This window comes from Pipra filicauda, unplaced genomic scaffold, assembly GCF_003945595.2.
Source record: "Pipra filicauda isolate LSUMZ 115617 unplaced genomic scaffold, ASM394559v2 scaffold210_size2929891_pilon, whole genome shotgun sequence".
NCBI lineage: Eukaryota > Metazoa > Chordata > Aves > Passeriformes > Pipridae > Pipra > Pipra filicauda.
In genome coordinates, this window is record NW_024104322.1 from 2,289,621 (window position 1) to 2,306,027 (window position 16,407).

Below are 16,407 nucleotides of genomic sequence, written 5' to 3' on the forward strand. Positions count from 1 at the left end.
CCATGAGGGTTTTCTAGTGTTTCTTTCTTCTCCCCTTCAGATCTGGGAAGCGACCTAGTGCGTTATGATGGCAGAGTGCACACTCCTCACCTGGACAGGCTGGTGAGCGCAAGGAGTGTAAGTCCAACAACAGAAATGGTTTCAAGTGAATCTGTAGACTACAGATCAACTTTTCTAGAAGGTACACCTCTATTAGGAATCTGTACAGATGATATTTTATACATTTTGATTTTCATATGTCTTCAGATGATAGCTATTTTGATCAGCATCTTAATTTCAATTTGTCATCTAGTTTGTCTGTGTCTGCATTAGTGGGACTTCTGTGTTCACAGGCTTGCTATTTTAACTGAACTTCTCAGGTGCTTCCCAAAACTAAGGTGCAAAGGATTTTTACTTTTACTCAGGTTGGAGGAATATATAAAATGCTATTAGTGGAAACGCTCTATGCTCCACAGTTTGTTAGGAGCTAGTGGATATAATCATTTTGTGTTATCATGAGTCCATCACGCCATGTGCAAATCCACTCTGAAAAAAATTATTTTAAGGATAACATCAAGTGGCTGTAGGTTTAGTGTGTCTCAGTGACTTCATACAGTCATGGTAAAGCAGTTCTGTTGGCCCAACATGGGACATGGAGCTTTGTAAACTGATACTCTTTTGTCTGTTAATGCCCCTTCTGTAAAATGTATAATGCAGAAATGTTGGCTTTAAAAATTAAGCTAAAAGGTTATGAAGACTTACAAATTGAGTGGAGGTCCATGTGTGCTGCGATGCTGGTCTCAGGGAACAATAATCCTATGCCGTACATGTTTTTGTCCTGTATAACACCATTTTAAAGTGGGTATTCTTCAGAAGAGAGTCTGCTACACTTATCATACCACCTTAGTCTGAACACCTCCTTTAAGACGTGGAGACCATGTCCTGTGATTACCATTACTGAGCCTTTAACTATTAGGAGCTACCACATTATGGTATGTAAGATATCACACGTTTGTTAGTCTTGGTATATACACAGTCTTGTATTATTTAAGGTGCTGCCATATACAACTCAAGAGAAATCACTCCAAATCCTTATTTCACCTCTGTAAGCCCCAATCGCGAAGCTGTTTGAGAGACAGGCCAGTTCCCAGCTTCCCTTATTATTCTTTAATTGCTGCCACCAGCTCATACAGAAGTTTCTTGATTGAAAAATTCCCAAGGGAACAGGAAAGCCTGTGCCACTGGTTAGAAGGGAAAGTGGTACACAAGAGAAAACTGTGCAAAGATCCTTGGTGGAAGGTAAATCAACAGTGGTCCTGGGGCCACTGTACACTGGCAAAGCACAGCAGGGAATTATGTTCACTTCATGTCTCTAGCAGTGTTTATGTCAACTCCTATCAAAGAATAAAACAACAGGAACATTAGAAAACATGCAGATTTACATGTAGAAGCTGCAAAAATTATTTTGCAGCCATGTCTGGATTATTTTACTGGCATTATTAAATAGATATTTGCCGTTAGTGACAAATAAACTCATTTGTAAATGTAAGAGTTGGTATTTTTGCTTCTAGATAGAAGAGCACAGAGTTTTTCTCAGCAACTAGAATGACAACAGCACTATATGAAAATTTTCCAAGTTTTGTACAGAAATATATAAAGCTTGTCTGTACAACATATTTTACTTGTTGTGATACAGTACCTGATAATTTTTCTTCTTAAATTTATTCACTTTTTTGGTTTTGACCCTAGACTAAATTCTGCTCATTGACTCCACTGGAATCATTCCAGACTGAAATTGCTGTAAATTAAACCTAGTTCTTTCATTCAGTCATGAAAAAATACAAGAAAAAATTTGTTAAACAAAAACTATTTGAAATACCTGAACAACACACTGTTGATAAAAAGAAATTCTCAAATAAATACTCCTGGCTTTACTGAAATATTTTAATTTCTACTATATCAGATGACTCATGTTATTTTCATGAGTAGCACCAACTGTATTATCTTCAGCAGTTACAGGATATGAATCACCTCTAGGCATTTCCCTGGTTGAATATTTACCACTGGATAAATATAGCTAGTCACCAGCAATTTGGAAACCTTCATGAGATGTAAAGTTCCCTACCAAATTAGAACATGACAATAATAAAAGGTTTCATGTTCTTAATTGTTTACTACCTCCTCCTCCCATATTGCTGTCATTTTTCCATTTTACTCTTGTTACTCCCAATTACTAGAAATGCTATAACCTCTGCTTGGCAGGAAGTGACAAGTCTTCATTGCATCCCCTCAGAAAAGTGGAAGTTTTGCCATTTACTTTCATAAAAGCAGAGCTGATTCTAGCTAGCTGTCACTATTGTAAGTTTCTAGTGACATAGTTTTCCTGGAGTTTGGCAGATTACCAATGCATATTTTCATTTTCCCTTTGTGACCAAAACTTCCACAAAGCCAAGCCACTTCCAAACTGTTAAAATCAAACCTCGCCTTCCAATGCAATAAAACTTCATTTTTCAAGGAGAAATTTGAAAGGATTATAACAGTTTCTGTTCATCTTGCAGATCAGTTTCCAAGCATGTCTCAGAATGGATCGTGCAGACCTGCCCAGTACCCTCACTCTGACCTCTCCCCGATTCTGTCTAGCGGAGACTCAGATTTAGCCAGTCCACTTCTCCAAACTAACGTCCACATTGACATCAGCGCCTTAAATCCTGACCTGGTCAAAGAGGTGCAGCATGTGGTTATTGGTGCTGACAGCCTGATAGTGCACTTCAGCGAAGTAATAGGAAGAGGTGGGTACTGCTCTTCTTTTTGCACACCCATTCATTATAAACCATTTTGAATAAGGTGTCTGCATAGAGGTTTTTCAAGCTTTTTAACTCTTATAGCACTGCATCCCACACACTGAAACAAGGGGGAACCAAGGGGTTCCCCCTTTAAAGTCAGATGAGGAGTGTGCATTTTATCAGTTGGAGAAGACATCATGAGGAGGAAGGAGTCTGCCAATTAATGGGGCTCCTTTGAACTCAGAAACTTGCTGGTTCCCCCTCAGCAGTCTCTCTCTCACCCTTTTCCAGGCTACAGAAAAGCTCAGCCAGAGCTCCTGATCTATGAGGCTGCAGTGCAGGAGTGAATCTGCCACAGGATATTGCGCAAAGCCTAAGGCACACACCTAAATGGCATGGGATGCCAAGGCGGGGACACAAGTGACCTTAAACTTGGAGTCTGTGATCTGTTGCGATTGCTACATAACACAGGAAACTCTTGTAGTCACTAATGCATTCAGTAAAAGTCCCCGTGGGCCAGGTGAAATGCCCACACCCCTTTCCCTCCACAAGTTTTCCCCAGCTCTGAGGAAGTTGCCGTTTGTTTCCTCCCAGCAAAGGCTCTCCCTTCCCCGTCATTCCTCTCTCATGCCAGCTGCAGGCATGAGATCCCCATTAGGATCCCCCCGAAGGATCCCTGTTAGTCGTTCTTCCACACATGAAACATGGAGATCTTTGAAACTTCATCAGGAATGAGACTCATGTCTCATTTACACGGTGAGGTCTACCAAACATCAGTGCAAGTCTCACCCCGCCCTGCTCCAACACCACAGGTTATAGGTTCTCATTCACTTGCCCTTAGTTTTTTTCCTGATACAGCAAGTCTCCTATTCTTCTAAATTTTTCTCATCACTCCTATTCCTCTACATCTCCGTAAGCAAGTTCCCTTCACCTTTCATAGCCCAAGCCAGAATTTCTGTTAGGGACATTTATTAATCTCTGTACAATTGAGTACTTATTAGTAACCAAAGTACAAACTGTATTTTCCATACTTCTACAGAACATGCATCACAGATCTCATGTTGAGTATAAAAATACTGATAAAAAATTGGCTATAAAGTATATTTTTAATCCCTCTTCTGCAGGAAAAGAGCCACAAATCAGTCAGTCAGTGCGTTTCCCTTCCATGTATTACACTTCATCATCCCCAAAGCAAGGGTGGGCCTTTTTCTTTTTTTTCTTGTTTTGGAAAACTCCAAGTAATTTCCCATTTTTTAATGTTGAAAAATATCAGGAATGACGCCGATATAATTAACAATTTTAAATTTTCTCCTCCATAACTAGAAATGGGCCAAACCCAAAAATATTGTAGACACACCCAATCCAAGCTTTAGGATTTGTGCCCAGGCTCCAAGCAATCTGTGGTTTAATGGGATTTTAGTTACTTCTATAAAACAAACTTAATTTTACCTCAAACCAAAAGCAAAGCCAACTGAGCTCTGACCAGCACTTACGACTGGAACATAGTAGAATTAATCAGGTAGTCTTGTTCTCTGTAGAACTCACACTTAAGCAGAAGAACTATTTTGCTTTCTAACTGCAAATATAAGTATTTTAAAAGTTTCCAGTAAATAGTACATCTGTGAAAGAAAGCCACAATTATGTGTGCATAATTTGATTTGGATAAATTTATGCTCAAACCTAGAGCATAACTTCATTGTTTCCTGAACAGGTCAACCTGACTTCTCAGAGTGGGTTTCTGTAGACTACCCCATTTGCTTCACAGGAAAGCAGAGGATCAGAAGGGATTTCTATGTCCCTGGCAGTTCATTTCACTGCTCAGACCATGAGAAAGAAGGCAAATTTTGCTTACTACCTTTTAGTGACATTTTATGCTTGAAACTAGGCCATAGAAGAGACCACAGACTGCTGCTGAGTGATGTCATCAGTCTGTGATCAGTAGAGCAACTCCCAAACCATCCACAGCCAACACATCACTTTTAATACTCAACATTTTCCATGGAATAGCAGACCTGAGAGACTGTAAGCCCACAATGACCATCCTTTTCACTAAAGAGGCATCAAGTTTGTACAGTCCAGTGGACCACTGGATCTGCATAGGCTTGCAGATCACTGGGAACCACCAATCCAGTGGTCATGTCAGCTCCCTCCTGTCTGCTCCCTGTCCCTTCCAAGTGCCCTCCTTTGACATCTGTCTCACAGGAGATTATGGTGGGAATTGGCTCACGTGGTATTTGTGTGCATACTCATTAGAAGAACATGAAACATTTGTGGTACCAGCCTTGGCATTATTTATACTCTCTGTTTAGGTCAAGAAATACCAATTATATTGCAAATAGAGTTTTCATTTTACATAATGATGGTTTTATGCAATGATGATTTTTTGTAATGGTTTTATGTCTTAGTTAGGAAATACATATTACAAGTGTTGGGAATTGGCCAGAAATGACGTGTGATCACTTTCTTAAAGCATAATTGCTACCCAGTGGAAAATACCAGAAAGATAATTTTACTTCTTAAATCTAATATTGCTTATTTTTTTACACAGGACATTTTGGGTGTGTGTACCATGGGACATTGCTGGATAACGATAGCAGGAAAATTCATTGTGCTGTGAAGTCACTGAATAGTGAGTTACATGTTTAATAGTGAGACATTACTATTAATTACAAAGATAACTGGGTGAACTGATAAATAACAGTGAAGTATACTTTTGCAAACCAAGATTCTTAGTTGCAGCTGAATCAGATTTATCTTTGGAGCAATTCCAATTACTTCAGATTAACACGAGGCATTGCAATATGTTTTTGTATCAAATGAAATGTCCATATATTTCCTCTACAAAGAAAAGAACACTGGAAAATGAGGGAAAGGCAGTGTAATTCTTTTATTCTACTGTCTACTGAAGATTTGGATTTGGAAGTTAAATTGCTAAAGAGTAGGCAAAGCTGCTGGAAGAACAGGAAGAGACTACAACAACATTTATTAAGGGATTTACTCAAGTGTTGTTATTGAATTTTAAGTAATTCATAATAAAAAAAAGAAGAAACAGAATTAAAATCACCAACATAACCTGGTTGTATTGTGGGATGTGGGGAGCACACTTGTAGTCTCTCATTATGGCTTTGTTGTGCAATGACATGCTGTACAGAAATGAACTCTATAGTTTGTTTCCGTTTCTTTTCATTAACTCATTACTGGATTTCTCAGGGATTACAGATCTGGAAGAAGTAGCTCAGTTTCTGAAAGAAGGAATAATCATGAAAGATTTCACTCATCCCAATGTGCTGTCACTCCTGGGAATCTGTTTGCCCAACGAAGGATCCCCATTAGTCGTTCTTCCATACATGAAACATGGAGATCTTCGAAACTTCATCAGGAATGAGACTCATGTAAGTACACGGTGAGGTCTACCAAACAGTAATGCAAGTCTCGCCACGCCCTGCTCCAACACCACAGGTTATAAGCTCTCCTAATTACATTACGTCTGTAACTTGCTGCTGTTTTTACACCTTAACCTTTAGCACTTGCTTAGGCTGGCATCGAGCCCAGCTACAGCACTGCTACTTCCTCCCTTCCCCCTCAAATTCCTCTCTAGAATCTTTCCCAGAAATTATAAGCAATAAATATTTTTCGTTTCTCATCCATAAGCCTCTTTGTAAACAAATGTGTTTATGAGAGCCAAGTCAAGGGGCCCAGTCATCTGCTGGTTTAAACTGGCATATATATCTCTGTTGACTTCAGCACAGCTGTACCAGTCATCACCATCTGCTCTTCCAACTCCTAGGTAAGGGATCTCCATGTCCAACTAGCGTCAGGGTCTGTTTATTATCGATATTTTGTATTCTTGTATTAAGGAAGAGAAACAGGAATTTTTATACAAACTATGAGTACTCTCTTATCAGAGATCTTCCCCATTTCCATTGAAAAACTGCAGATTCCTCAAATGTGCCTCACTGCTTTTTCACAAGTATGAGACCACAGGTCTTGCCTCAGGTAGTGTAAGCCCACGTTATACTGTAGTATTTCACCTATTTCACAGTGCTAGGACAAAGTGACTTCTGAGACAAAAGGATTTTGCCTTGCTCTATGGCAATCAACAATAGCCAGTACAATTAAAAAAAAAAGCATTTTGTCTAATTTTTGGAGGAGTTAAGCTTTCTGAGACAGGGACCTCTTCCCTTTTGAGCTTCTTTCATTTTACAAAGACCAGGGCCCTTATCTGTGAATAGTGCCATGGTCCTTCTGGAAATAAATAGAATGATTAACACAGTTGAACAAGATTGTTCCACAGAAGAAAATTATAAGGAGCAATGTCAACAACACAAAAATCTGTGGGAACTTTACTATTACATAACAAGTCATATGGTTGGATAAAAGATTTACAGGTTTGTGTTTATACTTATCTGATATTTAACATTTTCAGTATTGTCTTACCATGTAGACCAGCAGAAAGAGTTAACAATCATTGTGGAAAATCTTCCTCTGCTAATTGCTAAGTTCCCATTTGCCTTATTTTGTCCTAGACAGGACTCTCTCATTTCTTGGTCATCTCTAGCTGATGAGCTCCAAGTTCATAGTTAGTACCTTCTACTGAGTTACATGTACTCTTAAGTTCACACATGTGAATTCTGTGTGTCAGCTGTGATGCTGTTTCAGCATACTGTTCCACTTCCCAGCCCAGGTTATGCTGCTTATGCTGCAAAATCCACTCTTCTGGAGACTGTCAGCTTTTTTGTTTTCTTATAGTGTGTCTTCTCACTGGAGGTAAGAACTTGACCTAAACTTAAACCAGTTTCATTACAAGCACCAACCTGTCTTGATCATTCTGGTGGCAGGATAGGTGGGGTGTAAAACCTGAAAAGTCACAGCAAAAAGCAGTCTGCTCCTTAAGCTTATGCAATCATTGTATCACAAATGTTTGTATTTTACAGAATCCAACAGTAAAAGATTTAATTGGATTTGGCCTTCAGGTCGCAAAAGGAATGAAATACCTTGCAAGCAAAAAGTTTGTCCATAGAGATTTGGCAGCAAGAAACTGTATGTAAGTACAAACATCTACTTCCAGTCACGTTATCACACTCTTCTGTGTAAGACAGTGAGATAAGAGAAATAAAAGTTTCCGAGATTCTGCTTTTTTTTTAGTCAGAATAGGGTGGTTTTTTCATTGCTCTGTAATTATACTGATGTTTGTCTTGCATACTGATGAGCTACTCATCTTGCTACAGGCTCATTTCTTACACATACGGGTTTCTTGAGTGTGAGAAATAAGAAAGCTGAGGTGAAAGTGTAGCATCTCAAAATCATTGGTTAGCGAGTTTAAAAGGGATCTCCTAAGGGAAGTTAAACTGCTGTTGCCTCAACTTGCTGTGCTTCCACCCAACCTCTTCAGAAGCAGCATGTCTCTGCTGCCACACCTAACAGGAGGGAGAGGAACACACAGAACTTTGTGAGAAAAACAGGAACACAGAGAAACACCAGTGAGACCTCTTGACAGTAGCCTTTCATTACATGAGTATGAGCTTACTTTGACTCAACTACACACACAAATTAACATTCAAAGAATCTTACTAGTGTCTGGGTAGCCAGACAGTTCAGTTCGCACAAAGACTAACTGATCCAGGAGCTGCCGATACGATTATGCTGATTTATCACCAATGTTGTGAATTAATGAGGTACAGGATTAAACATTAGAGTTTATTTTTAGTATGTCATAAACTGGAACTCTGGCTGCAAAAAGGTCATTAACCTGTGACATCAGATTTTTTATTCTTTTTTCAAAGGGTGCACACTTGTGCAGTGGAACAGCCTCTGAAAAAGAACATTTTCTTACAAGTGCTGGATTTTTTAAGGGAGGAAAAAAGCCACAAGCAACATAATTTTCAGGTTTCCTAAGAAGAAATTATTTGTATTACTAGATGAAAGTCCTAGTTCATCTAATCAAAGTCCAAATAGTGGCAACAGGACATTCCCTCTGGCCTATGTCTCTTCCTTGGGTGAGGAGGGAACAGCTATCAGGGTGTCTCACATGACCACTGAATGGCGCTTTTGTACTTCTATGTAGCTTGGCACTTCAGAGCCTGGAAAGCTGCTGCCACAAGAGAACACCCCCTTTCCCCAGTGGCCATGTGCAATCCATCACTCAGAAGCACAGGCCCTGCCACAGTAGTGATGTCTATCAGAAAGGAAGCCAGGATGCAAATATAGTCCCCGTGGACTCTAAACTCTATTCCACTATCCTGGAAGAAGTGCACGAACCTGCTATGGCATAAACTGTGTCCTGTTGACCCATCAGAGTTCCATCCCACTCCCATTACTGGATTTAGTTATAACATCAATAAATGCAGCAGATGGTTATGTTCCATTCAGAGGGACTTCAACAGACTAGAGGTGTCCAGACAGAAACCTCATAAATTTAAGACAGGAGAATGCCTTGTGTAGACCCTGAGAGATGGGAACATTTAGCATAGAGAAAATTCAGAGGGATCTTATCCATATGTATAAATATGTGATATGGTAGACTGAAGATCTAAGTGGTGCCCCGGGACAGGCCAAGAGGCAGCAGGCACAAATCAAAATAGAGAAAATTGCATTTAAACATAGGAAGAAATGCCTTTATTGCAAGGATGCCTGAACACTGGCACAAGTTGCCCAGAGAGGTTGTGGAGTCTCAATCTGTGCTGATATTCAAAACCCAAATGGTCGTGATCCTGAGCAACCTGCAGTCCCTGACCCTGTTTTGAGCAGGGGAGGTCATGGTGAACTAGATGCTCTTCAGGGATCCGTTCCAACCTCACCCATTCTCTGATTGTGTGATTCTGTAAAGAAGCCCAAAAGCAAGTGTTTGCTGTGGCTAGGTCTGCACATGTAATAATGGATAGGTTTAAGCATGCAAACACCCATGCTCTATCCATTTTTTGACAATGATACTCATCATCATCATCATCATCATCATCATCATGGCTGGGCTTCACGAACGAAGATTTGAGGAGGGCTCTACCCGCGCTTGTTACAAGCGCGACAATGATACTGCTTACCAGGACAAACACCAACCTTAGGAGAAGCAAAACTAGGGATGTCTTCTGGTAGGGCTGAGGTGTAACCCCAGCAGAACTTTTGTTATGCCATCATTTTCTCCCAATACAGGCAGCAAACACATCTTTAGTTACAGGACTACATTATTGTTTAGAGGCAGTCACTAAGATAATGATGGACCCCTCCTTATCAAAACTGAGAGTAACTAGGAAAGGACATGCCTTGACTTGGAAATAAAAATGAGCTGTTTTTAAGGATACAGAAGAAGAAACAGCAGTGGAAGAAATGATGTAGCACTCAATTAGGATGCATAGGCTATTAGCCAAAATCTTTTTATACAAAGCAATTGTTTTAAGGTAACTGTAAGTCAAATTGTATTATCAAAACAGTATCAGTAATTTCCCAGGTTCATTCACTGTGTTAAATGGGTGTCAAATATACTTTGCTGCACTTTTTGTTTCACTGTTACATTGGTTAATAGATCCAAAATAAAGTACTGCCTTTCAAAGTCAATGCAAGTCACTCATTATAATCAACCATTTCAAAAATGCAAGTCACTCATTATAATCCACCATCACTGTAAATCTTGCCTGCTTAGTTGCAAATAATACCTTTTGTCATTTCTCTAGGTTGGATGAAAAATTCACTGTCAAGGTTGCTGATTTTGGTCTTGCTAGAGATGTCTATGATAAAGAATACTACAGTGTGCACAATAAAACAGGAGCTAAACTGCCAGTGAAATGGATGGCTTTAGAAAGTTTACAAACTCAAAAGTTCACAACAAAGTCAGATGTGGTAATGTACAAACATATTTGTATCACCTATTTGTTTCTTTTATATTGCCTGAGACATCTTTCTAGTATTTAATAAATGAACTAACTCCAAATCAAAACTTATATTTGAATCTAACTTTAGTTCACATAATAATAAAAGACTGTGTACCTCCAGAAAGTGTATTTGTCCCAGTCACAAAACAACAAGTTGTTGACCTGATTATTTTTTACTGCTCAGGAAAGAATTAGTTTAACCCCGTTCCAAGGGAAACTAAGGACATTCCAAGAAGCCAAGTTGGAAATGAACCCACCTATAGGAGGGGCTCTGGAAAGCTTGACAAAACACATTAACTTTGAGACTCATAAATTTACTAGTTCTCAAAAATACTTTACTTGCTTTATAAATATTTACTGACTGCCAACAGCAATCTCAAGTATTACCCGTCCATTTATGAAGAAAAAATTGTTAAGATTAAGTCATTAGTTGGCAGGATCGCTTTTTATTTTAGCTCTCCTTTCAATCCAGATTCAGATTAGCTTATGATGCATAGAATTTTCACCACATATATTGTCCTCAGTATGTATTTACGCAGAGTTAGTCAGATCATCAGCTCATGTAAACTGGCAGAGCTCCATTAACCTCAAAAGAGGTCTGCCAATTTATATCAGCAAAGTAGCAGGCCTATAGGCTTTTATTTTCTTTCATTTACTTAGTTGAGATTCTCTAGTTCTTATTTAAGTGGCTCCTCAAGTCCTTACAGCATTTATTAGCGCACTTAAAAGAAAGCTGAATGCAGTAAAATAACTTTTCAAATGAAAAATCCATGCATTTGAATGCTTAAATCTGTCAAACCATCTTCTAAAACTGGAATGTAAAGCACTCCAACCCTATAACTTACTATTTATTTCTTTGTTTTCTTAGTGGTCCTTTGGTGTGTTGTTATGGGAACTTATGACACGAGGGGCACCACCTTATCCTGATGTAAATTCTTTTGATATAACTGTTTACTTATTACAAGGCAGAAGGCTGCTACAACCTGAATACTGCCCTGATCCACTGTAAGTAAATAGTTTGCAAAGCCTTCTGCAAATGCTGCTGATTCTGATATTGTAGTAATTGAGGCTGTGGGAGGAAAGAGAGGGTTGGGCTTTTTCCTTTTTACATGATTTTGTAATTGCACACTTGTTTTATTTGAATGGCAGGTACGAAGTCATGCTGAAGTGCTGGCATCCAAAACCTGAGATGCGTCCAGCATTTTCTGAACTTGTTTCAAATATATCAACAATCTTCTCCACTTTTGTTGGGGAACACTACGTTCATGTCAATGCTACTTATGTCAACGTGAAGTGCATTGCTCCCTATCCTTCTCTTTTATCATCACAAGACAACATAGATATGGATGTTGACACATGACAGGAATGTCTGAAATAGAGGAAAATCCATTCTTAGTTGTATGAACAAAAAAGCAAAACATTTTGTCCACTAATTTTTACTGCCTGGTCTTTGTGAGAACACTGTTGCACATGTTTATGTTGTTGCCCAAGTTGCACTAGTACAAGGACACAGTATCATACTGTTTAAGGCTATGGGATTCTATAAACCATCACAGTAATTTCCAAGTATTTGGACAACTGCATCAATTTACCAAATGGAAATGTGGTGTGCTACCATACAGAGCTAGTTCCCACAAACTGTCATTAATGTGTGCTCAGACCCAAGAACAAAAATTCATCATTAATGCCATGAAGGAGAAAGTAGAATATCAATCATTATGGCTGGAAGGACTATTACTGTGCATGTCTTTTAGGATGATGAGCAGTGCAGAAATGGTTTTCACACAAAAGGCTAAGGCAAACAATGAAAGTTACAAGATTTTAAAATGTATTTTCCTCCTACATGGTGCAAACTTTGGATTTTTACACTACATCAACAAAGTTTCTAAGAACCTAGGCAGCCAAGAGAGCCAGCCTCATGGTAAGTGTCTTAACAGAAATCAAAATCAAGAAATGGTGTGCAGTAAAATGAGTACAGAGAAGTACAATTGTGTAGGGAGTGGGTGAGGAAGGCCAAGGCAAAACTGGAACTAAACCTAGCATGGGAGGCAAAGAATAACAGGAAGGGTTTCTACAGGTATGTTAATCACAAACAGAAGTTCAAAGAAGGTGTAACCCTCCTGATAAACAACGGTGGCGAACAGGTAACAACGGATGAGGAGAAGGCTGAGGTACTTAACTTTTTTGCCTCAATCTTCAATGGCAACCTCTCTTTCCACACCTCTTGAGCAGATGGACAACAGAATGAGGACAGGGAGGGCAAAGCCACTCCCACTGTAACTGAAGATCAGGTTCATGACCACCTGGGGAACCTAAATGTGGACAAGTCTATGGGACCTGATGACATGCATCTCAGAGTACTGAAGGAATTGGCTAATATAGTTGCCAAGCCACTCTTCACAATATTCAAAAAATCATGGCAGTCAGGTGAAGTCTCAGGTGCCTGCAAAAAGGGAAACACTCTACCCATCTTTAAAAAGGAAAGAAAGGACAACCCTGGGAACTACCAACCTATCAGCCTCCCCTCTGTGCCTGGGAAGATCATGGAACAGATCCTCCTAGAAGCTATGCTAAGGCACATGAAGGACAGAGAGGTGATTTGAGACAGCCAGTATGGCTTCATCAAGGGAAAATCCTGCCTGACCAACCTCGTGGCCTTCTAAGATGGAGTGACTGCATCAGTGGACAAGGGCTACAGATATCATTTACCTGTAATTCTGGAAAGCCTTTGACACAGTCCCCCACAACATCCTTCTCTCCAAACTGGAGAGAGACGGATTTGATGTGTGGACTGTTAGATGGATAAGAAATTGGGTGAGCAGTCACATCCAGAGGTAGTGATCAATGGCTCAGAGTCCTGAGGGACATCAGTGCCGAGTGGTGTCCCTCAGGGGTCTGTATTGGGACCAGTGTTATTTAATATCTTCACTAATGATACAGACGAAGGTATCAAGTGCACCCTCAGCAAATTTGCAGCTGACACCAAGCTGAGGGGTGTCGTTGACACACCTAATGCCATCCAGAGGGACCTGGACAAGCTCAAGAAGTGGGCCCATGGCAATCTCATGATGGTTTAACAAGAGCGAGTGCAAGATGCTGCACGTGGCTCAGGGCAGCCCTCTGTATCAATACAGGCTGGGGGATGAACAGGGGGAGAGCAGCCCTGCCCAGGAGCACTTGGGGTGGATGAGAGGCTGGACATGACCCGGCGATGTGCGCTCACAGCCCAGGAAGCCAATTGTGTCCACGGCTGCATCAAAGGCAGGGCGGGTCGAAGGAGGGCATTCTGCCTCTCTACTCTGCCCTTGTGAGACCCCACCTGGAGTGCTGCATCCAGCTCTGGGGTCCTCGGCAAAGCAAGGACATCAACCAAGTCTAGAGAAGGCCACCAAGATGATTAGAGGGATGAACCACCTCTCCTGTGAGGAAAGGCTGAGAGAATTGGGATTGTTTAGCCTGGGAAAGAGAAGGGTGACCTAACTGTAGTGTGCCACTACCTAAAGGGAACTTATAGGAAAGATGGGCCAAGACTTTTTACCAGGGCATGTACTGACAGGACAAGGGGTTTAAATTGAAAGAGAGTAGGTTTAGATTTTATATTAGGAAAAAATCCTTTACTGTGAGGGTGGTGAGGCACTGGAGGAGGTTGTCCAGGGAAGTTGTGAATGCCCTGTGGCATTCAATGCCAGGTTGAAGGAGGCTCTGAAGAACTTGGTCTAGGTGAAGATGTCCCCCAGCAGGGAGTTTGGAACTAGGTGATCTTCAACGGCCCCTTCCAACCCAAACCATTCTATGTTTTTATATCAGTCTTACCAGTCCTCTGGTGTAGTCAGACGGTACATAAAACAAAGGGACCATCATGTAGCTTAAAGCATTCCTAGTGTCAATGTTACTCCGACGTTCAACTATTTCATTGAGTTGAACAGCGTGTATCAGCAGATCCCTTTCTGAAAAATGCAAAGCCTCCATTTCTTTCAATAAAGAATGAATCACTCTGAGACTAAAAACTTGAAGGCTGCTGTTTGATGAGTCACTTGACAAGCAGATGAAGCTCTGCCACCTAACCTTGGGTAGAGCTGCTGCCACAGGTAAGTAAAGAGTGGAGGTGTTGCCACAGCCCTGACCTAAAAAGACACTGCCATAGCAGGCATATTGATAACTTCTTCATGCCATCCCTGAAGAGCGGAGATGACCAATCAAAAGAAATAACTTTAGGCCCCCTTTACCCTCTTCTTGAATCACACAACCCAGTGAATTATGATACCTACTTTTAATTCTAAATTTTGACCAGAGAAACAATTTTGAAAAGAGACAGTAAATAAAACCTTCATTCATTAGGGAAGAGTACTATAGCTTTAGGGCAAACATCACATGTCATTTCTGTTCCTGTGGAATTCTGTGCATACTACTGTATAGCTTGTTTAGAATAGGATAGAACTGGGTTTGTTGGTGTAAACACATAAAGTAATCTATTTTTATATTAAAAAAAAGTTTATTTTTAATGACATTTACAAAGTTTGGTTAGGCCACAAAATACTGCACTGTGAACATTTCAGAAAATGTAAGTCAATGTACATGATTCATAAATTGTAGCAACCTTAAAAAAATACTATGTAAATAGTAAAAAGGAAAAGAACTGACTGTAAACACACTCCACCCTAAGTACAATATCTCCATTGCTGCAAGCCAACCATTTTAAGATCTTCAAAGAGAGGTAGTGCAGATAAAGAACAGATAAGGGGGATATATTCTTCTTGGGAGCCAGTGTTATAACTGAAGGATTTATAATGAGGGCAGAGTGTGTAGGCAACCTATAAGCAGATAATATTGTATTGTGTTTCATCACCACTTTCGTTTCAGAAATGAACTTTCATGTCTGCTGAGAGAGATACTAATTGTAGATTGCTCAAGGACAAAAGGCTTTGCTGCAGGCAAAAAAAATCATCTCTATGGTTGTTGAAACAGCTAAGGAAGTTTATGACACATAGATTTGGAGAAGTTACTCCAAACTTGTTATGTACATGCTTGAGGAATGCTGCAATGTGAAACAGAGGACATTTTTACTATTTATGAACTTTTGATTAATAAAGTTAATGTTGTGTCTGGGACACCTGTAAGAATATGTGATTCTGGTAAAGATTTGATGTTAGTAAGTTCATATATCTGCAAAGAGCTGAATGGTACTTATGTTTATAGTTGTTGTTACGACCTAATAAATGTTATTAAAATGAATTATTGTAATACTTTATGCTCTGAGTGCTGAAATTACTGTTCATGTTTACTGTTAAGCTTACATGTCTGTATGCTTTTTCTGACTAACATGGGAAGAGCAACCTGTGGAACTGTGGAGTAGAGGGGAAACAACTCAGAAACATAAAAATACAGAGTGCACCAATAAATCAAACACACAGTTCATGAGCCTCCTGCCCATTAATAGGTCAGAGAAAGGTGCAGAGCATTTGTCATCATCAACTATGGCACAGTCTGTTTGATTAGGAAGGCTCTTGCCTAACCACAGGCTACACCCATGCAGAGCTTTAAAATTCCTGATGCACTTAAGAGTTGGGGTGACATTTGAAACTCAGAATTTAGGTATCATAAGGAGTACTTGCGTGGCCCAGCAAGGATGCCAGCGCTTGCATTTAGCATCCAAGTCCCTAATCAGTCATGATCCATGAGAAATTTCAAGGACCTGAACTTATGTCCCTCATGGTCATCCATCTTGTGTTTCATCTCTGCAAGGTGCTTTGTATCTGTGACACCTGGAGAGAAAAGGCATTGCA

The 16,407-nt window shown here is 40.0% G+C and overlaps 1 protein-coding gene across 3 annotated transcripts in view; it reads left to right on the forward strand.

The window, feature by feature from the left end:
* MET (MET proto-oncogene, receptor tyrosine kinase) overlaps window positions 1–15,872 on the forward strand; it is a 92,401-nt gene extending 76,529 nt beyond the window's left edge. For all 3 annotated transcript variants that reach the window (XM_027731067.2, XM_027731065.2, XM_027731063.2), the window contains exons 14-21: window positions 41–181; window positions 2,538–2,768; window positions 5,311–5,391; window positions 5,973–6,154; window positions 7,697–7,806; window positions 10,427–10,592; window positions 11,493–11,629; window positions 11,774–15,872. In XM_027731067.2, coding sequence (XP_027586868.2) covers window positions 41–181; window positions 2,538–2,768; window positions 5,311–5,391; window positions 5,973–6,154; window positions 7,697–7,806; window positions 10,427–10,592; window positions 11,493–11,629; window positions 11,774–11,984 — 1,259 coding nt within the window. In that variant the 3' untranslated portion in view covers window positions 11,985–15,872. The remainder of the gene's footprint in view (window positions 1–40; window positions 182–2,537; window positions 2,769–5,310; window positions 5,392–5,972; window positions 6,155–7,696; window positions 7,807–10,426; window positions 10,593–11,492; window positions 11,630–11,773) is intronic.
* The last annotated feature ends 535 nt before the right edge of the window (window positions 15,873–16,407 follow it).